At 42.5% G+C, this 25593-nt stretch overlaps 4 protein-coding genes across 6 annotated transcripts; 1 reads left to right on the forward strand and 3 right to left on the reverse strand.

Moving 5' to 3' along the window:
- Nucleotides 1–505: 505 nt before the first annotated feature.
- On the reverse strand, nucleotides 506–10842 carry LOC139423607 (exocyst complex component 7-like). Its single transcript, XM_071175193.1, has 9 exons — nucleotides 10783–10842; nucleotides 10381–10446; nucleotides 9851–10035; nucleotides 8665–8770; nucleotides 6934–7141; nucleotides 3775–4320; nucleotides 3261–3407; nucleotides 1220–1362; nucleotides 506–688 (listed from the first exon to the last, which is right to left on the reverse strand). Exons 1-9 carry the CDS (start codon nucleotides 10840–10842, stop codon nucleotides 506–508), a joined length of 1644 nt encoding a protein of 547 aa, XP_071031294.1.
- Nucleotides 10843–11076: 234 nt separating this feature from the next.
- Nucleotides 11077–15163, reverse strand: LOC139424082 (Golgi apparatus membrane protein TVP23 homolog B). Of its 2 annotated transcripts, none has more exons than XM_071175778.1 (7): nucleotides 14939–15163; nucleotides 14136–14215; nucleotides 13797–13941; nucleotides 13466–13555; nucleotides 12013–12138; nucleotides 11691–11819; nucleotides 11077–11476 (listed from the first exon to the last, which is right to left on the reverse strand). In XM_071175778.1, the coding sequence occupies exons 1-7, from the start codon at nucleotides 14945–14947 to the stop codon at nucleotides 11453–11455; spliced, it is 603 nt and encodes a 200-aa protein (XP_071031879.1). In that variant the 5' UTR covers nucleotides 14948–15163; the 3' UTR covers nucleotides 11077–11452. The 2 variants fall into 2 exon arrangements, with proteins under 2 accessions (XP_071031879.1, XP_071031878.1); XM_071175777.1 differs by lacking the exon at nucleotides 14939–15163 and adding an exon at nucleotides 14632–14694.
- Nucleotides 15164–16001: 838 nt separating this feature from the next.
- On the forward strand, nucleotides 16002–17429 carry LOC139365178 (amnion associated transmembrane protein). The gene has a single exon (XM_071102626.1). The coding sequence runs from the start codon at nucleotides 16002–16004 to the stop codon at nucleotides 17427–17429; it is 1428 nt and encodes a 475-aa protein (XP_070958727.1).
- Nucleotides 17430–17895: 466 nt separating this feature from the next.
- LOC139365177 (tripartite motif-containing protein 16-like) lies at nucleotides 17896–25277 on the reverse strand. Of its 2 annotated transcripts, XM_071102624.1 has the most exons (6): nucleotides 23807–25277; nucleotides 21952–22047; nucleotides 21430–21663; nucleotides 19838–20009; nucleotides 19439–19528; nucleotides 17896–19178 (listed from the first exon to the last, which is right to left on the reverse strand). In XM_071102624.1, exons 1-6 carry the CDS (start codon nucleotides 24752–24754, stop codon nucleotides 18553–18555), a joined length of 2166 nt encoding a protein of 721 aa, XP_070958725.1. In that variant the 5' UTR covers nucleotides 24755–25277; the 3' UTR covers nucleotides 17896–18552. The 2 variants fall into 2 exon arrangements, with proteins under 2 accessions (XP_070958725.1, XP_070958726.1); XM_071102625.1 differs by lacking the exon at nucleotides 21952–22047 and having other exon boundaries at nucleotides 23807–25237.
- Nucleotides 25278–25593: the final 316 nt, after the last annotated feature.

Genomic DNA, 25593 nt, shown 5'->3' on the forward strand with positions numbered 1-25593 from the left:
ATTTTGGGGGGGGATTCAGTTCATTTGCATGGCAAAGAGGGGCTTTGCAATTAATTGCAATTCATCTGATCACTCTTCATAACATTCTGGAGTATATGCAAACTGAGGCAGCAGACTTTGTGAAAATTAATATTTGTGTCATTCTCAAAACTTTTGGCCACGACTGTACATTTCCCTCAGTATACTGACCCCAATTCCAGACAATTCAGGAACACTGAAATTCCAATTCTCTTCAATGCTTTTCAAGGAGGAAAGTTTGGAATTGGAATTTGGTTACCTTTCTGAATTGACTGGAATTTAAATATAATTTACCCCAACCCTGACCCCCCCTGACCATTACAAATCTGACCCTGACTCCCCAGACCATGACACCCCTGACCATGACCCCAACCATGATCACCCCCTGACCCCAACCCCGCTGACCATGACACCTCCTGTCCCCAAACCTGACCCCCCTGACCATGACACCCCCCTGAGCACACAACAATAGAGAGAAAGCTCAACTTTACACTGTCCTCTCAGGATTATATGGCACCTTTAGTAACGTGTTAAACTCTTTGTCCTCCTCCAGGAGACGGCCCAGGACAGGTAACATGGCGACAAGGGCTGTGTAGTCGTGACGTGAACAGGCTCGTCTGACAGAGGACACGATGTTCTCCCCATTCTGGATCAGCTGGTTCAGAGCCACCTGAAGGAAATAAGATTACAATTACAAATTAGAACAACTTTAAATTGTCCACACAATGTGGACATTTGTCTTCGGCTTCACCACATAAAAACAGACATTAAACACCCTCATGTGCACATCCTTCTCAAGACCATTAAATAAACTCAGTACAAAAGTGCTGCAGTGCAAGATTATGTACATAACACATACATAACATGTACATAATGACATCATTGGTCTAAAACTATAATCATCATCAAGACTTCAACTAGAATCATCAAGATACCCGACAGCCAGGGAGTCCAAATGAATCCACATCACCCCGGTAGTGTAAGATGTAGAACCATGTGTATATATAACCATGATGGTTATACACCTGTAATGAGCTCCATTATGACGAGCTCCCCATATGAAATGTGTGTTTGTTTTGTGAATCATCTGGCCACTGTGAAGCCTTATAATAGCCAAAATCAAACGTTCACCGTTGTGCAGACATTGACAATAAAGTTGTAATATTTTATTCATCACATTTTAATATCCTTCCCTTCTGACCTGGATGAGAGTTTCAAAGGTATTGGAGCAGTTCAGAGGGAAGACTTTGGACACCATGGTGTATTCACTCTTGGCCAGGGACAAGAAGGCTGTGATGCAGGCCATGTAGGTCTCAATCTCAATGTGTAATATGCTGTCCCGCCCTAGTGACACAAGACAGGAGTGAAAGGGTGAGTGCCATGGAAATATCATTAACACTACATATCATCTATCTATAGTTTAATGAAACCTTTATTTAACCAGGGAGTACCTTGATATAAGGAATCCTTTATTCTACCAGGAAGTTTTAAATAGAGTCCTATATATAACCAGGAAGTACTTTGATATAAGAAATATAGGGTAATTATTTTAGGGAAACCTGGATCTATGGCATGCTTAGTAATATGTTCACAAAGGAATGTGCAAACAGAAAAGCATCCCCTGTAACTGTGTCTACAGTGGCTTGTGAAAGTATTCACCCCCTTGGCATTTCTCCTACTTTGTTGCCTTACAACCTGGAATTAAAATAGATTTTTTGGGGGAGTTTGTATAATTTGATTTATACAAACATGCCTACCACTTTGAATATGCTAAATATTTTTTCTTGTGACACAAACAAGAAAGAAGACCAAAAAAAAAAGGAAAACTTGAGCGTGCATAACTATTCACCCCTCCAAAAGTCAATACTTTGTAGAGACACATTTTGTAGCAATTACAGCTGCAAGTCTCTTGGGGTATGTCTCTATAAGCTTGGCACATCTAGCCACTGGGATTTTTGCCCATTCTTCAAGGCAAAACTGCTCCAGCTCCTTTAAGTTGAATGGGTTCTGCTGGTGTACAGCAATCTTTAAGCCACACCACATATTCTCAATTGGATTGAGGTCTGGGCTTTGAGATCTAGGCCATTCCAAGACATTTAAATGTTTCCCCTTAAATCAATTGAGTGTTGCTTTAGCAGTATGCTTAGGGTCATTGTCCTGCTGGAAGGTGAACCTCCGTCCCAGTCTCAAATCTCTGGAAGACTGAAACAGGTTTCCCTCAAGAATTTCCCTGTATTTAGAGCCACCATCATTCCTTCAATTCTGACCAGTTTCCCAGTCCCTGCCGATGAAAAACAGTGGTGTTCTCGGGGTGATGAGAGGTGTTGGGTTTGTGCCAGACATAGCGTTGTCCTTGATGGCCAAAAAGCTCAATTTTAGTCTCATCTGACCAGAGTACCTTCTTCCATATGTTTGGGGAGTCTCCCACATGCCTTTTGGCGAACATCAAACGTGTTTGCTTATTTTTTTCTTTAAGCAATGGCTTTTTTCTGGCCACTCTTCCGTTAAGCCCAGCTCTGTGGAGTGTACGGCGTAAAGTGGACCTATGGACAGATACTCCGATCTCCGCTGTGGAGCTTTGCAGCTCCTTCAGGGTTATCTTTGGTCTCTTTGTTGCCTCTCTGAGTTTTGGTGGGCGGCCCTCTCTTGGCAGGTTTGTCGTGGTGCCATATTCTTTCAATTATTTAATAATGGATTTAATGGTGCTCCGTGGGATGTTCAAAGTTTCAGATATTTTTTTATAACTCAACCCTGATCTGTACTTCTCCACAACTTTGTCCCTGACCTGTTTGGAGAGCTCCTTGGTCTTCATGGTGCAGCTTGCTTGGTGGTGCCCCTTGCTTAGTGGTGTTGCAGACTCTGGGGTCTTTCAGAACCGGTGTATATATACACTGAGATCATGTGACACCTAGATTGCACACCTAGATTGGACTTTACTATGTGACTTCTGAAGGTAATTGGTTGCACCAGATCTTATTTAGGGGCTTTATAGCAAAGGGGGTGTGAATACATATGCACACACCACTTTTCAGTTTTTTATTTTTTTGAAACAATAAAACATTTTAAAAAATCACCAATTTGGAATATTTTGTGTATGTCCACTACATTAAATTGAAATAAAAATCCATTTAAATTACAGGTTGTAATGCAAAAAAAATGGAAAAACACCAAGGGGGATAAATACTTTTGCAAGGCACTGTATAACCATCATGAAGGTGGTGTGCAAGGTGGACTTTCATGACCTGTTTTTTTGTTCTTCTTGACGGCAGAATCCACACGCCTGCTCTGCAACACCGGGCAGAGGAGGTTCCTACTCTTGTGGTCCTTCAAACCCTTCATGGAGCAGTCCAACTGATTGGAGCGCACCATGGCGTAGTGGGCCTTGAGGTCTGTGGAACAATAACAGCACGACTGATTACCATGACCACTGATCAATGGAGCAAAGGGTGTTTATGTTGTGCTGTTGGGACGCAGGTTAAAATCCTAGGTCCGCTGTGGCAGAGATAAACCGTGTTACAGATACACGAGCCCTAGAACATAAAGAAACAGATACAACAAACATATAATACAATGAAGTGAAGGATAATTGTGCAGGGAGAGGGAAACCCCCCCCCCCCCCCAGAGGGGACATGTGGGAGGGTTGTGGCCCTCACCAAAACGTCAGTTCAGTTCCGTATATTTAAGAAAGCTAATTGATACAGATACGCCTCCACCCTCTCAATAGAAGAGATGCCACCAAGGCTGCGTTTAACTTACCAAAGGCTGAGCTGGGCTTGGGTCTGAAGTATGGCAGGATGTAGGAGGTGGAAGCTGGGTGCTTGGGTTTGCAAGATGGGAAGGTATGGGAGGTGGAGTCTCGAGGCAGAAATGGGATGGACTCCAAAGATGGTTGTCTAATATCGGGAATATTCAGTCTGCTGCACAGCTTCGAGGTGGATACCTTGGTGAAAGAGCTACTGGATTCCAGTTTTCCGAGGGAGTCTAGTGATGGATTCTTGTCTAGTGATGGCTTTCTGTCCAGGGACTGCGTTTTGAATTGACCAAATGACTTCAGGCCGATCATCTTGGTGAACAGGCTGTTTGCTTTCAGTTTTCCAAGAGAGTCCATTGATGGCTTGTTTTCTATGGATGGCTTTCTGCCTAGAGACTGTGTTTTGAGTTTGGAGCAGTAGGACTTATTGGTGAAAAAGCTGCTGGGCTCCAGTTTTCCCAGAGAGTGGTGGGATGGGTTTCTTTCCAGTGACCGAGTTTTGAATTTACTGGCAGAGACTCTCCTCTTAGCTGTCAGAGCTGCGTCCTCACCTGGATTAACACTGACATCATTAGCATCCTCACCTGGATTAACACTGACGTCATTAGCATCCTCACCTGGATTAACTGACATCATTAGCATCCTCACCTGGATTAACACTGACATCATTAGCATCCTCACCTGTATTAACACTGACATCATTAGCATCCTCACCTGGATTAACACTGACATCATTAGCATCCTCACCTGGATTAACACTGACATCATTAGCATCCTCACCTGGATTAACACTGACATCATTAGCATCCTCACCTGGATTAACACTGACATCATTAGCATCCTCACCTGGATTAACACTGACATCATTAGCATCCTCACCTGGATTAACACTGACATCATTAACACCCTCATCTGGATTAACACTGACATCATTAACACCTTCATCTGGATTAACACTGACATCATTAGCATCCTCACCTGGATTAACACTGACATCATTAGCATCCTCACCTGGATTAATACTGACATCATTAGCACCCTCACCTGGATTAACACTGACATCATTAGCATCCTCATCTGGATTAACACTGACATCATTAGCACCCTCACCTGGATAAAGACTGACATCATTAGCATCCTCACCTGGATTAACACTGACATCATTAGCATCCTCACCTGGATTAACACTGACATCATTAGCATCCTCACCTGGATTAACACTGACATCATTAGCATCCTCATCTGGATTAACACTGACATCATTAGCATCCTCACCTGGATTAACACTGACATCATTAGCATCCTCACCTGGATTAACACTGACATCATTAGCATCCTCACCTGGATTAATACTGACATCATTAGCACCCTCACCTGGATTAACACTGACATCATTAACACCCTCACCTGGATTAACACTGACATCATTAGCACCCTCACCTGGATAAAGACTGACATCATTAGCATCCTCACCTGGATTAACACTGACATCATTAGCATCCTCACCTGGATTAACACTGACATCATTAGCATCCTCACCTGGATTAACACTGACATCATTAGCATCCTCATCTGGATTAACACTGACATCATTAGCATCCTCACCTGGATTAACACTGACATCATTAGCATCCTCACCTGGATTAACACTGACATCATTAGCATCCTCACCTGGATTAACACTGACATCATTAGCATCCTCACCTGGATTAACACTGACGTCATTAGCATCCTCACCTGGATTAACACTGACATCATTCGCATCCTCACCTGGATTAACACTGACATCATTAACACCCTCATCTGGATTAACACTGACATCATTAGCATCCTCACCTGGATTAACACTGACATCATTAGCATCCTCACCTGGATTAACACTGACATCATTAACACCCTCATCTGGATTAATACTGACATCATTAGCACCCTCACCTGGATTAACACTGACATCATTAACAACCTCACCTGGATTAACACTGACATCATTAGCACCCTCACCTGGATAAAGACTGACATCATTAGCATCCTCACCTGGACTAACACTGACATCATTAGCATCCTCACCTGGATTAACACTGACATCATTAGCATCCTCACCTGGATTAAGACTGACATCATTAGCATCCTCACCTGGATTAAGACTGACATCATTAGCATCCTCACCTGGATTAACACTGACGTCATTAGCATCCTCACCTGGATTAACACTGACATCATTAGCATCCTCACCTGGATTAACACTGACATCATTAACACCCTCATCTGGATTAATACTGACATCATTAGCATCCTCACCTGGATTAACACTGACATCATTAGCATCCTTACCTGGATTAATACTGACATCATTAGCACCCTCACCTGGATTAACACTGACATCATTAACACCCTCATCTGGATTCATACTGACATCATTATCACCCTCATCTGGATTAATACTGACATCATTAGTATCCTCACCTGGATTAACACTGACATCATTAGCATCCTCACCTGGATTAACACTGACATCATTATCACCCTCATCTGGATTCATACTGAAATCATTATCACCCTCATCTGGATTCATACTGACATCATTAACACCCTCATCTGGATTAATACTGACATCATTAGCACCCTCATCTGGATTAACACTGACATCATTATCACCCTCATCTGAATTCATACTGACATCATTAGCATTTGCTGCACTCTGCCTTTAACATCAGGGTTTGGTTCAGTAGGGACAAGCAACATAGAACACGTATTTGCAACGTCTTATTAGACATGTTTCAAAATAGTTATTTTTTTCCTAAAGAACACGACCCAATAATCCACTGAATTATGTGGTTAAACTTTACACCAGGGTTGGGATCAATTCCATTTAGAAAGTTAAAAAAACAAATTCCAATTGCAAATTTTCCTCACTGAAAAGCATTGAAGTAAATTGGAATTTCAGTGTACTTCTGGAATTTACTGGAATTGACCCCAACCCTGGTTTACAACATGGACAAGAATGCTGAGAGTAGGGACCTCCTCCTGTTAGTGACAGAGACATACTGCAGGTGAACAGGCAGTACCACTACCTTACCTACAGTATCAGCCAGGTGGAGATGGGCAGCACCACTACCTTACCTACAGTATCAGCCAGGTGGAGATGGGCAGCACCACTACCTTACCTATCAGCCAGGTGGAGATGGAGATGATGTCCTGAAGCCTAGTTTGGGGTATGAGTTGTACCTCCTCCACTCCACCTGCAGACCCATTCAGTGACTTTTTGTCCAGGACATCCAGGATTCTGACTGTCTGCACTGGCTTGCTGTAGCGCCCCAACAGGACTTGGAACTCGGACTCCAGCTGTGACTTGGCACTCTCTAAACGACCTCTCTGCAAAAACAGTTAGAGTAGTGTTGGGGTCAATTCCATTTCAAACCCAGTCAATTTAGAAAGTAAACCAAATGTAAGTTCCTATTCCAAATGTTCCTCATTGAAAAGCATTGAAGAGAATTTAAATTAGAATTTTAGGGGACTTCCTGAAATGACTGGAATTGAACCCAACCGTGGTTAAGAGATCTTAGTTTACTACCATACCCCGTTCAAAGGCACTTAAATATTGTTTCTTGCCGTTTACCCTCTGAATGGCACACATACACAATCCATGTCTTGATTGTCTCAAGGCTTAAAAATCCTTCTTTAACCTGTCACCTTCATCTACACTGATTGAAGTGGATTTAACAAGTGACATCAATAAGGGATCGTAGCTTTTACCTGGTCAGTCTATGGCATGGACAGAGCAGGTGTTCATGTTTTGTACACTCAGTGTGTGCTGTACGTTCAAATCGGAGGATCTAACAGTTATTGGATATAGTGATTTAAATCTAACAGTTGGATAGTGACTATAAAGTGATTTAAATCTAACAGTTATTGGATAGTGTCTATATATTGATTTAAATCTAACAGTTATTGGATAGTGTCTATATAGTGATTTAAATCTAACAGTTATTGGATAGTGACTATATAGTGATTTAAATCTAACAGTTATTGGATAGTGACTATATAGTGATTTAAATCTAACAGTTATTGGATAGTGACTGTAGTGATTTAAATCTAACAGTTGGATAGTGACTGTAGTGATTTAAATCTAACAGTTATTGGATAGTGACTATATAGTGATTTAAATCTAAGTTATTAGATAGTGTCTATATAGTGATTTAAATCTAAGTTATTGGATAGTGTCTATATAGTGATTTAAATCTAACAGTTATTGGATAGTGTCTATATAGTGATTTAAATCTAACAGTTATTGGATAGTAACTGTAGTGATTTAAATCTAACAGTTATTGGATAGTGTCTATATAGTGATTTAAATCTAACAGCTGGATAGTGACTGTAGTGATTTAAATCTAACAGTTATTGGATAGTGACTATATAGTGATTTAAATCTAAGTTATTAGATAGTGTCTATATAGTGATTTAAATCTAACAGTTGGATAGTGACTGTAGTGATTTAAATCTAACAGTTATTGGATAGTGACTATATAGTGATTTAAATCTAAGTTATTAGATAGTGTCTATATAGTGATTTAAATCTAACAGTTATTGGATAGTGACTGTAGTGATTTAAATCTAACAGTTATTGGATAGTGACTGTAGTGATTTAAATCTAAGTTATTGGATAGTGACTGTAGTGATTTAAATCTAACAGTTATTGGATAGTGACTGTAGTGATTTAATAGCGACCATCTCTTCTAGTAAAATAAGGCATGTTGTGATTAATGAGCACCCTTTCACTGAAGCAAAGCATACTCTATTCTCTTGTCCAACTGTTTGATAGTATTCATACTTCTACAAAGAGAACCTGGCTTGATTGAATTAGAGATGGCAACAGAAATACATGAAGACAGAGTTACCAGCATATTCAGCTCAGGCCCGTCCGGGTCTTCCTGTTGAAAGTACTCCTCTGCTTTCTTGAGTCGGTGAACACAGGCTAGATAGTCAGAAAGTCTTCCTGTAGGCCTTTGCAAAGAAACACATGTACATACAGAAAAAAATTATGTATTTAATTCTAAAATTATCAGTTGATCAGTCATGTATTTGACACACATAGTTGACACAAATATGACTATTCTCCCTCTCCTTATCCCTTGACCCACACTGAACCTCTATTAACAGAACATCATACTGAACCTCTATTAACAAAACATCGTACTGAACCTCTATTAACAGAACATCATACTGAATGTCTATTAACAGAACATCATACTGAACCTTAATTAACAGAACATACCGAACCTCTATTAACAGAACATCATACCGAACCTCTATTAACAGAACATCATACTGAACCTCTATTAACAGAACATCATACTGAACCTCTATTAACAGAACATCATACTGAATCTCTATTAATAGAACATCATACTGAACCTCTATTAACAGAACATCATACTGAACCTCTATTAACAGAACATCATACTGAACCCCTAACAGAACATCACACTGAACCTCTATTAACAGAACATCGTACTGAACCTCTATTAACAGAACATCATACTGAACCTCTATTAACAGAACATCATACTGAACCTCTATTAACAGAACATCATACTGAACCTCTAACAGAACATCACACTGAACCTCTATTAACAGAACATTGTACTGAACCTCTATTAAAAGAACATCATACTGAACCTCTTAACAGAACATCATACTGAACCTCAATTAACAGAACATCATACTGAACCTCTAACAGAACATCACACTGAACCTCTAACAGAACATCACACTGAACCTCTATTAACAGAGCATCATACTGAACGTCTATTAACAGAACATCATACTGAACCTCTATTAACAGAGCATCATACTGAACCTCAATTAACAGAACATCAGTAGTACTCTTTTCACTCTCTCGTAGTTTCTCAATACACACTGTGCTGGCTTGGATCATTGTCCTTTTCCAGTATAATTCCAGCAACTAAATGTAACCTAACCAGGCCAGTGCAGGCCAACTCCACACAGTATTGTGAATAGAGTATACGAGGTCAAATATGGGGCTTGTGTGAGTGTGTGTTACATCGTTCTCCCTACTCTCACCCCTGTATGATGACCTTGTCTGTGTCTCGGACGGCTTGGTAATGGCTGATGGCATCGTCCAGGTAGAATAATGTCTTCTGCGTTGTCCCCTTTAGCTGCAGTAGGTTCTGTGTGCTGTCGTGCATGGGAATGACCGAGTTCTCCAGGTGCTCCAAACGGCCCTCCAACGACGAGAGAATGGACACCTAGGACACCACACCTTGAGCTACACTGTCTCACGTTAAATCTTGCATATAACTGAAGCTATCTTAAGACATAAGACATAGCATTTGAACTCTACTTCATTTGCAATTCAATACATTAACTCACCAATACGTTTTAGCTAATAATATTCTGTAAGAAGTGCAGGAACTCAAGTAGTAGCACATTTGAGGTGTGGTACTCAGTTCCAGTGAGCTCCGGCCCATATCAAGCACTGATTTAATTCATATCTGTGACACAGTAACTTTAGTTGGACACGAGTCAGGTAGCTAACAGTTAGCTAGCTTATGTAAGAGGATTCAAGTTCTTTGATTTCAGATTAAGTTTACCATGCCTTTAGTCAGCTGATCACTTCTTTTGAGGCTGTCGCTAACGAATGTCAGCAGATCTTGATCCTTGAGAAGAAAACGGATTGGTAGCTAGCTAGTTTAATCTAATTTGGCTAACGTTAGCTCTCCCTACATATTATTGTTGCATTTAATGAGGCTACAGTGAGTTCTCATACAAATAGTCAAAACGTTAGTAAGTCTACTACTCTAGCAAGCAATGTCATATAATATTTGGACAGACATGTGAAGGGTTCACTAGCCATTGTGTGGTCTGAATGACACCCTAACCCAGGCGTGTTACTAGATACAAGCTACAGCTGCTAACGTTAGTCCTAGTTCATGGATGATAACTTGATTTTGCTAACGCTAGCTACTGTAACTAGCCAGCGAGCCTAACGTTACCCGTTTGAGCTTCTCCTCAATCTTCTCTCTCCACAAATATGTTTCATCTGTCGCAGTCATTCTGTTAACAATTCCCTTTTTAGGTATAACTTTACTATTTTATTGTCAAGCATTTGTAAAACAGTTCACCCCCTGCCAGGTAAATGAGTTAGCCAACTGAACCACAGGTTAATTAAACGGGTTGTTGACGGTTAGTCAAGTGGCTTCTGCTTCTTTGCGCCAAACTTCCAAGGACAAATTCCATTGGCTGCATTTAGTGTGGACATTTTTTTGCATGATATTATTACAACTCACTTGACTCACACACTTTTGTTTTTATTCATTCACCCAGACATTTTATGTAAATGTAATATTTACAAATGTCTTATATTACAATCAGCAGTTATCAATCATTAACAAGGTTGTATTTGAATATTTAGCAGGAAAACAAATTAAACAAACATACAAAGAAGCCTAGTAGTCTCTTAGTTTTATACCACATCGTTTGTAGGACTCTGTAGGAAACAACCCCGTGCCCTCAGAATAGAGAGATGCCTTCCACCTGTTCAACAGGAATTAAGAAAAATAACAGTAGCCTATGCCTCAGTTAAAGCAAGGCAAGATCCTCTTGATAACATAAAATATTGCATTAGCAGAAATGCTAATATTTCTTCTCTCTGCACATCCACCTCTAGGGTCCCTGTTTGGCCATTGCCTATATAAAGAAAACAAACATGAATGTTTAGATGGCAGAAATATCATATATTATCACAGACAAAAGTAGTCCATGTTGCAACTGAACCCGATCTCAAATGGGAAATTACAATTGTAGTCGAAATTCAAAATGAGTTGGTGTTTATTATCCTCCGAATTGCTACCTATGAGCTGAAATGTCTAATATGATCTGTTTTTAAATAAGAACTATATACCTGTTTGAAGAACTGGCTGCCAAGGTAGTTGGTTGCCATGCTCCTCAAGTTGGTCTTCCCGCCTACTTTGCATCGCACATATCCATACAGGTTGGCCCACTGCAATGCCACACCCATGATCACCACTGCCTGCAAGGGGACATGACATAAAAATGCAATGCGTTGTGATTATTTATGTTTCTTTGAGAACCCAAAACAATGCATGTATCTGTTTATGTTAAATCATATAGCTAGCTTCATACTAGGTTTGACATATTCATTATCGGGTGGGAAATTAGAGATGTCTAAATTCAAATGGAGAAAGGAAAGGTACTGAACCCACCAGCCACTTAAACTTGAAGGAGAAGAGAGTACTGAACACAAAGATGACCCAGAGGACTGGACACACAATCAGACCCAGCCAGAAGATCTGTGATTCAGAGTTGGTTGGAACTTTTCTACTGGTTGCCTACAGAGAGAGTTGGGGAAATTAAGCACATGTCTACAGAAGTCTTAGTTGTTGCAATTCTTTCAGTCATAGACTCTTTGCTTTGTTTAATTGATTGAACAGTCTGATTTTCTATGTACCGTTTTTTTGGGGGGGGGGTGCAATTTTCATATAAGCCCTCTTGGATTTCCAAACTCACCTTGTTGTTTATCGGCACTGTTTGTCTTTCACTTGTATTTTGCAAATAAATAAATGAAAACTAAACTAATAGACAGGCACAACTACAACTCCACTCAGCCTGTTACCAACCCTTAGTAACCTTCTTGACCAGTTACAATGCTATTTTACAGTAAACAAACTGGCTGAGAGAAATTGATAAAAAGATTGTGGGGGCTGTTTTGTTAGACTTCAGTGCGGCTTTTGACATTATTGATCATAGTCGGCTGCTGGAAAAACATACGTGTAATGGCTCTACACCCCCTGCTACATTGTGGATAAAGAGTTTCTTGTCTAACACAACACTGTCATGGTCAAAACATATTGATACAACAGTAGCTAAGATGGGGAGAAGTCTGTCCATTATAAAGTGCTGTTCTGCCTTCTAAACAACACTATCAACAAGGCAGCTCCTACAGGCCTTAGTTTTGTCACACCTGGACTACTGTTCAATAGTGTAGTCAGGTGCCACAATGAGGGACTTTGGAAAATTACAATTGGCTCAGAACAGGGCAACATGCCTGGCCCTTGGATGTACACGGGGAGCTAACATTAATGATATGCATGTAAATCTCTCATGGCTCAAAGTGCGTGAGAGATTGACTTCATCACTACTTGTTGTTGTAAGAAGTGTTGACAAGCTGAATGTGCCAATCTTTCTGTTTAAACTACTAGCACACAGCTCAGACACCTATGGATACCCCACAAGACATGCCACCAGAGGTCTCTTCACAATCCCCAAGTCCAGAACAGAATATGGGAGGCGCACAGTACTACATAAAGCCATGACTACATGGAACTCTATTCCACATCAGGTAACTTATGCAAGCAGTAGAATCAGACTTTTTTTTTTTTTAAAAATAGATAAAAATACACCTTATGAAACAGTGGGAACTGTGAAGAGACACACAAATGTACAGACACACGCATACAAGTACTAGCACATACGTATATTGTAATATGGTATTATACATTTTGTATTGTAGATATGTAGTGGTTATATGATGTACTGTTTTATATGTAAGTGCCTTAATGTGTTTGGACCCCAGGCAGAGTAACAGCTGCATTGGCAGCAGCTAATGGGGAGCCGTAATAAATACAAATACAGTCACGGACTATACTGCAACCGTACTGGTCTGGACTCAAACACCCAGTGGCTCTGTCCATCCTCATCCACCTGGTTCCACCACCTGAGGCCCACCATCAACCTGCCAGACACATTCTGAGAAAGAAACACAATGGGATCACTGACCAACTGGACCTATAAAACAAAAGCAACTTTTACCCTTTTCACACTACTCTGTCAAGCTGTGCTAGCCTGGCCTGGTTACACATCCAACATAATTGCTGGAAACATGTGGGAAAGGGCAACGTGAAAAGAAAATATCCAGGCCAACACGATAGTGTGAAAAGGGTATGACCAAATAAAGTTGTACCACATCAAACTGTGACAACCCACCCACCTTGACTGTCCAGAAGTCACATGAAAGGAGGAGGATGATGGTGACCATACAGACGATGAAACTACTGCTCAGGATTTCACACAGTAGGTAGACTAAGATGGCACTGGTGCGGAAGAAGAGATGGAAGAACGTGGCAAGGGGATGCCTAAAACAAGAGCAGGTTTTGATCACACACGCGCGAGCGAGAGAGAGAGAGAGAGAGAGAGAGGAATAGTTCACATTTACAGCAAAACAACATCTCTTGTTCTGGTGATCAGAATAGCTGATACGGGTTGAAATGAAAATATCCGTTTGTTCTGTTACTCCTCATCAATTAGTGAATCAACTTCCAAAACGCACTTGATTTCTGATTTCTTCTGTCTGGTGGGGGTATCATCATCGTCCTCACCAAAGAGTGGAGCATCTGCCTCCTGTGAATCCTTTCAAGAAAGAAATGAGCTGTCAAACAAGGCTCATTTTGAGGTGGCTAACGCTACTTAGATAGCTACTACTGTAACTTACAGCTAACTGACATGACAGTGAGTGACACACTAATTAGATGGCTCTGGGGTAATTTGTGCATTCTAGCTAAATAGTTCGGTTTAAAACATTACAAAGGTTTATCTATTCAAATAATTGCATAAAAACGTAGCTAGCTAGCTAAAAGAACAAGTGAAGATAAGTGAGCAAGCTAGCTAACAGTTAGCTAGTAAGGCTCACTGAAATAGGGCAACAAAGTTAGCTAAGAAAAACGCAATGAGAGCAACTTGAACAGTAAAGCGTTACCAGGCATAGTGTCATCAATAATTAAAGATATAAAACAACTTATTTGTTTGAAAATAGTAAGAGATCTCACCAGTCTCATCATCTTTGACACTCACTTCCGGATGACGTGTAGGTAAACAATAAACATGCTTGTATGAAGGACCCCACTCATGGGTGCAGAATATGTTGCCTGATTGCAACTTTGTAAAGATCTGAACCAGAGATTTGAAAATCTAATGTGATGTGAAATGTGATATCACTAATTGTATAAATTAATATATTAATTCATAAAAAAATATATTCATGGCGATATCTTTACCTCGACCATAATTTACTGCTTGTGATTAGACTGATCATTTTCAGGTCTTTCATTTTTAATGGTTTCATTTCATACCCACCTTGATCATCTGCAAAGCGTCTCACCCCCAAGAAAAGAATCCATCACCAATATGTATAGCGCCCACACGACCCTATATCAGAGGTGCGTTCAATTGTTGCCGAACGATTACTTCTGAACAACTCGTTTCTCCAAAACGTTATTGAACAGACTTTGAGGTATGTTTGCGCCAATGACTGGAAATATGAAGGTTTTCTTCCATTTGGTGGGTGTGGCTTGAAGCAATGAGTGACATTTTTAAAGGCCAGTGGACATGCGGACAGTTTTTCCCAACACACCTCCCTGTTTTTCAACTGGTCGTTCAGTACAGAAATGTTTCTGTTCAATTGAACGTTCGAGAACGTAAAAACATACTGAACGCAGCCCAGGGTTTCCTAAACTCGGTCCTGTGTGCACATTTTGTTTTTTTGCCCTAGCACTACAATGCTGATTAAATTAATCAACGTTTGATGATGAGTTAGTTATTTTAAATCAGCTGTGTAGTGCTAGTGCAAAAATCAAAATGTGCACACAGGAGGGGTCCGCACACAGGAGGGGTCCCCAGGACCGAGTCTGGGAAACTCTGCCTTAAATGACTGGTCGCAATCAAGGAAGTATATGGGAACAGAGTTTGACAAATCTTTTTTTAATTTTTTTTACATAGAATGTTTAGATTTGACATTGATGAGTTCCCAATGACTTTTTAAAATGTCAATTCCACCGCTGGTCACAAGAAACATCCCTATAGCAGCTTTACTTTTACTGTAGATGCACATTTTTTTTAACACTATACAGTTTTCACCATACAGTTTTTAGGCATAAAGGCTATGAAAAGGTGTAGGCCTAAATCAAATCACTTTTCTTTCATAGAGACAGCTACACTGTTATTTTGGAGTGTTATTACTGCGGCCGCAACAGCAGTTAATCTTTGACCAAGCTGGTGACCAGCCGGTAAAGATGAGTCTACCAGAGCTCATCAACTTCATAATCTGGGAACCTGTGCACTCACTCCCTCATGTGACAGTCACACTGCCAGAGACAAAGGTCACCTCGTAGTTCATCCACTTCTGTCACAAGCATACAAGATGCCAAAAACACCAGCCGTGCTTCTTCTCCTCGGTCTCTGTCTGTTCGGGGCAGCTGACGCCCTGTACAAGCAGTGGATACCCGACACTAACTATCAAAACAAGACCAACTGGGACAAAGGGTCCGTGCCCTGCGGTAACGACATAGTGCAGTTCTCGGCTCAGAGGAAAGTGTCTGTGTATGTGGAGACGGTCCACTCTGTCCAGGAGATCCGGCTACCGGTGGACGGAGAGTTCATCCTTCCCTCGGGGGGCGGCTTCACGGTCAGTAATGGAGGGGACCCCGGTTGCGGGGCCGGCGTCACCGCCCAGTTCAAAGATGCAGAGTCTCTGCAGTGGTTCGACCCGGCGCTGTGGCAGGCGGCAGAGTCTTCAGACGATCTGGAGAAAGGTCGCTTCCTGTTCTCGGTACACGAGGAGAGCGTACCCTGCCAGTACGACAACGTGGTGTTCCGCGCTGGCTCCTCGTTCCGCGTGGACACTACCTCCAACCAGCCCAGCGTCCCTGTCCAGAGTGTGTCCGTTCTGGGGAAGAAGTTCAGCAGCAGCTCAGAGTTCACCCATTATCTGGGGTCACACTCTGGCCGGCTGCAGTTCCACGGAACCTCATCCCCCAGCGTCGGGGCTTCTGGCTGCAGTGATACCTCTGGCTGTGACTGTGGGAACTCTGCGAATCACAACAGGATCTGCGGCACTGTGACATGCGCTCCTATGAGCTGTAAGAAGCCACTGTACCCCATAGGACACTGCTGTGACGTGTGCAGTGCCATCGTCACCATCCAGTATTCCTCAGGCTTCATCCTTGAGTCTTATCGGATTCGACTGCAGCACCTCTTCCTTGGTCTGCCCTCGTACCAGTCTATTCAGCTAGGCATATCCAAGGTGCTCAAATCTCAGTATTTCCTCGGGGTGATCCCACGTGCGGCTGCAGCTGAGATCCAGATCGTGCTCCTGGATGGGGGGTCTGGTGCGGTGGCAGAGGCCCTGGCTCGGGACATATTGAAGGACGTCCAATCCCAAGGCTCAAACCTGGGCATAACCGGGGCTGAGTTCCAGGCCTCTTCTGGGGCCACCAGTGGTGACGGGGCAGGGGACAACGCAGGAGTTGTGGTGGGAGCCGTGTTCGGCATCCTGATAGTAGTCGTTGGTCTCCCCCTCCTGGCTGTCCTCTTCCGCAGAGGCGTCATAAAAATGCCAACCATGCCCACCCCTTCTCTGAGCAGCTTAAGGAGAAGCCAGGAGGAGATAGGGGACTTCACGGACCACGGCTTTGAAAACCCCATCTTCGACAAGCCCACCATGATGCCCGAAGTACCAGGTATCTATGGGACTGAAGCCGCCAACTCTATCTCCCTGACTCCGTCAGGTGTGCATTTTGTTAACCCTGCGTATGATGAGAACGAGACCTCAATCGATTTCTCTGCCTGAGACTATGTGTCATGGTATCTGTAAATATTTTGTGCACATTCTTATGAGAATAATTTCTTACGTGTTGTAATGTATCTAAAATGTAAAAATAATATGTTTCATGCTTCATTTCATATTAAGTATTAGGTATTTTAAAAAGTCAAGCAATTCATATTTGTAAATCAATTCTAAAAAGATTTGGCAAAAGCTTTGTCACATTGTTAATATGATTTACATTGGATTGACCATTGACACAACAATGAAAGACAGCCCTTGTACTCATCTTGGTAGTTAGTACTCAGCACAATGTCAAATAAACATAGTATGTTTTTGCATATGAAAGACCAATCACAGTAGTTAGCAAGTCAGTCACTTGCTAACCTGTTCCAATAAAAAGAGCAGTTAAAAAGTTATTACTCAGTCCCTCAGTGTCATGTTTTGTTCTATATCAAATCAAATTATATTTGTCACATGCGCCGAATACAACAGGTCCAGACCTTACTGTGAAATGCTTACTTACAAGACCTTAACCAACAATGCAGTTCAAGAAATAGAGTTAAGAAAATATTTACTAAAATAAACTAAAGTGAAAAGTTAAATAAAAAGTAACACAATAAAATTACATAACAATAACAAGGCTATATACAGGGGGTACCGGTACCAAGTCAATGTGCAGGGGTACAGGTTAGTCAAGGTAATTTTGTACATAGATAATAAACAGCGAGTAGCAGCAGTGTAAAAACAAAGTCTGGGTGGCTATTTGATTAATTGTTCAGCAGTCTTATAGCTTGGGGGTAGAAGCTGTTAAGGAGCCTTTTGGAGCTAGACTTGGCGCTCCGGGACTGCTTGCCGTGCGGTAGTAGAGAGAACAGTCTATGAGTTGGGTGACTGGAATCTGGATAATTTTTTGGGCCTTCCTCTGACACCGTCTAGTATATAGGTCCTGGATGAGTGCAGATACCCCCTGTAAAGTCCCTGTCTGTTGTCTTGTGATACTTGATGCTGTGTCCTGTTAAATAAGTACAGTATCAGTCACTTAAGGCAACTGCTTATGAATAGAATAGATACTTTATTGTATTTGTGAGAAACAGAAATGTGTACTGGTCCGCCTCTCTAACCTAACTACACTTCTGCAGTCAAAGTATTATGATTCTGGACTGACAGGAGCTGATGTTGCCATGGGAGTGATGGGGGTGGCAGGCAGAGTTGAGCTCTTCATTAGTGGGGGGTCCTTAGGACCAACCAATAAAACCACACTGTCCTTCTTTGAGAGCCAGACAGTAGGATACAAGGGCTCCATGAACTCAGCCTTGTACCTGTAGAGGAGTGTCATAGCGATGTCAGTCACACCATAGAAAGCTAATGAGCCTGAGTCAAAGTCGATGTAGACGCCGATTCTCGTGAACACACTTGTGGCTTCCACGACCGCCTCCATATCAGCATGCCAAGTGGAAAAGCTCCGCCCCTCCCTTCCGAGGCTCCACGAGAAGTCATTTCCTGTGATGCAGCTGCCTCTCTCCACGCCTTTCCGGTCGATGCTCTTGTAGGTGAGTCCCACGTGCACGCCCTCCCCACTCAACTCTGCCTCAAAGTAGTGTCGGCCCAGGTAGAGGCTCTCTGAGGTCATCACCTGGCGCCAGTACTCGAAGCGTTCGGGCGTGTCTGGGTAGCTGTGCTGCCAGGGCGTGGTGTTGGTCACCTTCCTGTCGTCTTCAGTTAGTCTCAGGAACTTGTGGACAGTGTCTGGGTCAAAGGTCAGACTGCTGGCATCTGCCAAGTAGACACATTTAATTTAATAAACTTTATTAATCGTCAGAGGGGAACATGGATTTGTCGCCAGCACAGGACACATGCAGGGACAATACAAACACACACATACTTATTCAAAGGCTACCTCAGTCGCTATAACACATGTGAAAGGTTACACCAAGTCAGGCTATTTCTCAAAAGGGTTAGCTCATTGTGAAGAGCACTAGCTATGCAAATCAAATTGGAAATGGTTGCTAATGCAATAAAAAAAGACATCTTACACGTGAGGAAGTCGTCTCGCATCTCAGGCTCAGGCAGTGAAAAAGACTTTGACATCTTGGGATGGACCATGGTTGTAATGCCCAGTTTCTCTGTAGGTCAGTGTAGGAGAAAGAGAAGTTATCCTCTAGGTAATACAGAGAGAACTCTCTATAATACAATGCATTGGGAAGACTATGGTTACTTATCCAACCGTTATGTAACTTTTATTTAGCTAAGTCATGGGGAGAATATTCTCTTTTACACTAACAACTTGGGTCGTGTTCATTATGTCATGAAACAGCATATGTCAACCACAAAAACAAACAAAGGAACATGAGCAGTTTTTCCAGGCTTCTATAGTTTTCTTGTGTTTGGTGCCTAATGAACACAGCCCTGGTTAAAATGTGTACACTCATCACCAGTCCTGCAGATGTCCTTCAGTTTGTCCCTGTAGGTAGCCTTGAGCTGGTCACACAGTTCCTGGGTGGACTCAGTCAGCAGGCAGCTGAAGGAGGCCAGGCGATCTGTGAGGCCGACGTAGAGCCCAGGCAGACAGACATCCACAGCCCCCGTCTTCCACTCGGAGTATTCCTACATTCACCAGCAGGAGGAGCCACTCACACTACTGTCACACTACTAAGACAGCTATATCTGCTTCCCAAATGACACCCTATGCCCTTTATAGTGCACTACTGCTGCTCCATCACAGCATGAAAGTAGTGTACTATAAAGTAGTGCACTATATGGGAACTAGGGTGCCATTTGGGAAGCAAAATAGGGCTCCATCTAGAAATAACCCCAAACCTCTACCCCCGAGACATTTCAGATAGGTTAAAGCAATATGGTAGTATTGCTTTCCCTTGAATAGACTTGGTAGGTTCTTGGCTATACTGTTAATACCTATCAAATCCTTTCAAAATCTAAATGAAGTGTCTATGGTAAGCAGCGGAGGCTGGTGGGAGGAGCTATAGGAGGACGGGCTAATTCTAATGGCTGGAATGGAATCAATGGAAAGTATCAAACACATCAAACATATGGAAACCACTAACTTCCATTCCAGTCATTACAGTGATCCTGTCCTATAGCTCCTCCCACCTGTCACTTCCCTCACACTGTGGACACTGTCAACATTACAAAATCGCTGACCGAGACGAGTCAAAATGACTGACCGAGACAATATTTAACAGATCATAGGGGAAAGCTGAGGCAAAGGGTAAGATATTAGTCCTCTCAGTAACCGAAAGGTTGCAAGTTCAAATCCCTGAGCTGACAAGGTACAAATCTGTCATTCTGCCCCTGAACAAGGCAGTTAACACACTGTTCCTAGGCTGTCATTGAAAATAAGAATTTGTTCTTAACTGACTTGCCTAGTTAAATAAAGGTAAAAATAAATACATTTCCAAACACTGCAGTGTGATGCAGTATACCATGTAAATCTACAGAGCCTTCAGAAAGTACCCCTTGACACAATTTAAATTCAATTGTTTTTGTCACTGGCCTACAAACAATACCTCATAATATCAAAGTGGAATTATGTTTTTCAAACTTTTTACAAATGAATTCAACATTTTACGCTGAAATGTCTTGTCAATAAATATTCAACGCAGCATCAACCAATAGAATGTAAAAAATAAAGAAAATACCTCTCACAGTATCATGATACAGGAGACTTGAAGGCAGCAGGTTGATATTGTGCTTTTCAGCAACACCACTAGCTGCATGTGTTCTGTTTCATTTCATGTGTGACACTCACCAGGGATTGGGGTCAATTCAATTTAAATTCAGTCAGTTCATTTTCCTCAATGCTTTCCTACAAATTTGAGTTTAATTCCTGAATTTACTGAATTGAAATGGAATTAAACCCAACCCTCTCTGGTGCACTCTAAAGTTGCCCCGGGCCTAGACGCTGATCTTGGGTCAGTTTAGCATTTTTCCCACTAATGGTTAAGGTTGGAGGATATCCAAGGTCTGTACATAGGATAAGTTTCACCCCGGAGCCCCAGTCTCTCACCTGCAGGAAGTCTACATCCCTCTTGTTCCTGAAGAGTCTCTCCACTCTGGCCAGGGTTTTCTTCAGCTCTTGGCTCTTCTGCTCCAGGTGGGCCTGGATGCCCTCGGCCTGACTGAGCGCCTGCCTCTGCTCCCCCTCCAGAACCTCCGTGGCCCTCCTCCGGGCCTCTTCTACGGCCCCTTGCAGCAGATAGAACTGCTGCTCCATCACAGCACGTACCCCTGCCACCGAGCTCTGGGGAGAGAAAGATGGACAGAATATGTGATAAATAGAAAGAGGAGGAATGGAGAAGTACTTAGTAAATGTGTATCAGCTGTATGTTTCGAGGTTCATTAAGATCAGAGACGATGTTTTAAGTGATAAAAGAGCAATATGCGAACGTGGGGAAAGAATGTATGGAGAGAATGTGTGACATACTTTTTTTTAAAGGAGAGGAGGAGGTGCTTAGTTGTATCAGCTGTGTGTTTAAGGTTCATTGAGATCAGAGGAAATGGTCAAAGTAATGCAGGTGTAGTGAAAAACCTCTATGGATGCAGTGTTGCTCTGTAGCTTGCCAATGGAATTCTCTGCCACTGAGACGGTCTTCATAATCTCCCCTTGTTTCTTCTGCAGCTCTGTCTATAGACGATCACACACACACACACAGACACACACGCACACACGCACGCACACACACACACACACACACACACACACACACACACACACACACACACACACACACACACACACACACACACACACACACACACACACACACACACACACACACACACACACACACACACACTGCTGTTTCTTAAAAAGTACCATGTGATGGGACCAGTGCCAGGTTACCAGCATAGCCCATGGGAAATGCGTTTGCTTTATTTACTACAGTAGCTTTGAGAGAGGGCAACCTATTGGAAGAGAACAATGGGCAGGCTGTACGTATCACATGTCACACAGAAGGTTTCTTATCACAGAGAAACGTACTGAAGTCTTGTGATAAACAAATGATGTCATAAAAACTCATTTGCCTGGAGACTCCCTATCCTATGCTCCCTACATCGTGTCCTGGATCACTAGACAATACTGACACTAAAAAGAGGAGTTTTGGACTTCAAAACCACAACAACCGGTGCCTTTTGAGAAGTGTAACTTGGTATAAAAAGAAAAAGTTTGGTTTTACCAAATTTTAACATTCTGTCAGAAATAACTTAATACAAAACTAGTTTTCCCATCTCAAGAGGTTAAAAAAAAGACAACAGGAAGTACCTATGAAAAGGGGCAATCGGCAGTTGCTGAAGCCATTTTTTTACTTATAAATTAACTATATGTACCCATTGATTCTTGAAGAATATAACTTATAAATGCTTCAGGAGCTTAGTCCAACTGTCATACCCCATCAGAACCCAAAACATAAGCTTGTTTTACTGCAATGTTTGTAAAACAAAGTCAATGTAAACACACTATTTAGCCTCAAAACATGTTTAAAACTATAATTGTCATATCATTGATGGTCAGTCCTTTAATCCATAGCTCTGTCTGTGAATTTGAGAGTGGTTTTATTTCTCCAGGCCCATCCTTCAGCTTTGTACTGAAACAGGGGCGGGGAAAACACTTTATTATTGTTTCAACTGCTGAGTGCCAAATAAGGCAACGGAGTTGAACGTAACCGGGTAGACCATTTCCTCTTGAATAGTTTCACCATATTAAATCGAGAGTTCAGTTCATGTAACAGGGTTGACCTTAAAATGAGGGGCCGACGTAAATGAATCACTAATCACATGAAATAAATAATCCTCTCCAGACAAGACTTTGTCATCAACATAACCAGGGCTTTACAATGATGATGAATGTTGGGGTTAAGTGGGTTCAAATCTTCCCAGAAGTCACAGCGGGTGCAAGGAGTGACATGTCAAAATTGTTAATTTTGGCACTTTAACAAATCATTTTTCATATTAATCTGCCGTGGACAGATTCATGTGATTCAACTTTTGCGAGAATTCCCCTTCTGGGTAATCAAGATTATATTCATATTAAAGATTTACTGAATTCTCCATGTGGTCTATTTTAAATGACACTTCATTTAATATAACACGCTTTTAAAATGTAATATTGGTGCACAATTTCTACTTAAAATATCAAAGGGATGCAAAAGGCAGTGTTTTCGTGGAACAACCCAAAACAACATGTCCATGCCAGAGAAAAGGGAGCACTCATACAGTTATCACTCACTGTCTGTGAAATGGAAGTGTGTTGTGTGTCTGTATGTATCAGTGGAGGCTGGTGGAGAGAGAAAGGGGAGGAAGGACTCAGCCATTACAAAGAATCCAGTCCTCCCTAGTTCCCCCTCTACCAGCCTCCACTGGTAAAATATAAATATTACCAATACCTGGATCTGTCTTCGAGCCTCCTCTACAGGTACAGTACTGTGCCCCAGATGCCCCTGTCCCTCACACTTGCAGCACACACACACACCGCAGCCGTCCGTCAGGCAGTATAGTTCAAGCGGTAGCCGGTGCTCCTCACAGGTGCGACACTCGATGTCCTGTAAGGGCTCCACCAGCCGGTGATTCTGGAACCTCTGGTTCTCCACGTGGGGTCTGAGGTGGGCCTCGCAGTACGACACCAGGCAGGTGAGGCAGGACTTCTGGGCCCGGCACGGGATCTCGATGCAGGAGTCACACAGCACATCTTCTGGGGTGACAGTAAACCCGCTAGAGATTGTCTGGGGCTGGGTGTTCTCCCCTGGTTTATCGTGCGTTGTTGTTGGGTCCTCTTGTTCCTGGTTCTGAGGCTGGGTGTTCTCCCCTGGTTTATCGTGCGTTTTTGTTGGATCCTCTTGTTCCTGGTTCTGAGGCTGGGTGTTCTCCCCTGGTTTATTGTGCGTTTTTGTTGGATCCTCTTGCTCCTGGTTCTGAGGCTGGGTGTTCTCCCCTGGTTTATCGTGCATTGTTGTTGGGTCCTCTTGTTCCTGGTTCTGAGGCTGGGTGTTCTGCCCTGGTTTATCGTGCGTTGTTGTTGGGTCCTCTTGTTCCTGGTTCTGAGGCTGGGTGTTCTCCCCTGGTTTATCGTGCGTTGTTGTTGTGTCCTCTTGTTCCTGGTTCTGAGGCTGGGTGTTCTCCCCTGGTTTATTGTGCGTTGTTGTTGGGTCCTCTTGTTCCTGGTTCTGAGGCTGGGTGTTCTCCCCTGGCTTATCGTGCGTTGTTGTTGGGTCCTCTTGTTCCTGGTTTAGGTTCAGGTCCCACATGTTTATCATGGATGTGGTGACATCTTTGCTTCCAGTTGTGGGATGACTCTCTTCTGTATTCTCTTCATTCTTGATGATGAGGGTCTCCATGTTCTCTTTCTCTGGTTTGTGGATGTCCTGTGTGTGGCTGGTGTGCCAAGACACAGTACCTCCCTTACTCTCTCCTCTCTACTTCAGGCTGCAGGGTAAGACAGCTGGGCCTCTGTCTGGGTCTCTGGGCCTGAACAGGCAGATGGTGCAGATCTTTCTTCACATCTTAGTCTATCATGACATCCTATACAGGCCTCACTACTCTTATAATTCCTATTCTCTCGCTCAGTAAGTCACTTTCTCTCTCTCTCTCTCTCTCTCAAAAACACTTCCTCGCTCTCTGTCTTTCTTTCAGTCTCACCGTCTCTCGCCCTAACTCTCACACCCTAAGACTGTCTCTCTGAAAGTCTCCTCTCTAACTCTCTGTCCAGCTCCCTAACTCTCACACCCTAAGACTGTCTCTCTGAAAGTCTCCTCTCTAACTCTCTGTCCAGCTCCCTAACTCAAGATAATGTAGTGAGAAGACAAGAACAGAACTGAGCACCGCGCCTTAGTAACTTTATCCGTGTGAGTCAGCGGCAGCAGGAGCCTCCTCTTGTTACACTCCTCCCTTGTCTCTCTTTCTCCCCTTTTCTCACTCTCTCCTCCCTCATTCAGTTGGGTTCAGGGAAGGCGGAGTTGGTTTGAGTGGAGAGAAGGGGGAAGTAGGTATTGAGGGCAAGGAATGTGGAGATCTCTGTTTTAACAGGACAAATACAATATAAGCACCCCCAAAATTATTATTATTATTATGAATCATGAAATCATTACTGTACAGCCACACTCCCTCATAGAACATCCCAGACATGGCAATTCCAAAGTTGTTGTCTAATAATAGCATTTCGTAGAAAAAATAATGT

The sequence above is a fragment of the Oncorhynchus clarkii genome, chromosome 13, assembly GCF_045791955.1.
Source record: "Oncorhynchus clarkii lewisi isolate Uvic-CL-2024 chromosome 13, UVic_Ocla_1.0, whole genome shotgun sequence".
Classification (NCBI taxonomy): domain Eukaryota; kingdom Metazoa; phylum Chordata; class Actinopteri; order Salmoniformes; family Salmonidae; genus Oncorhynchus; species Oncorhynchus clarkii.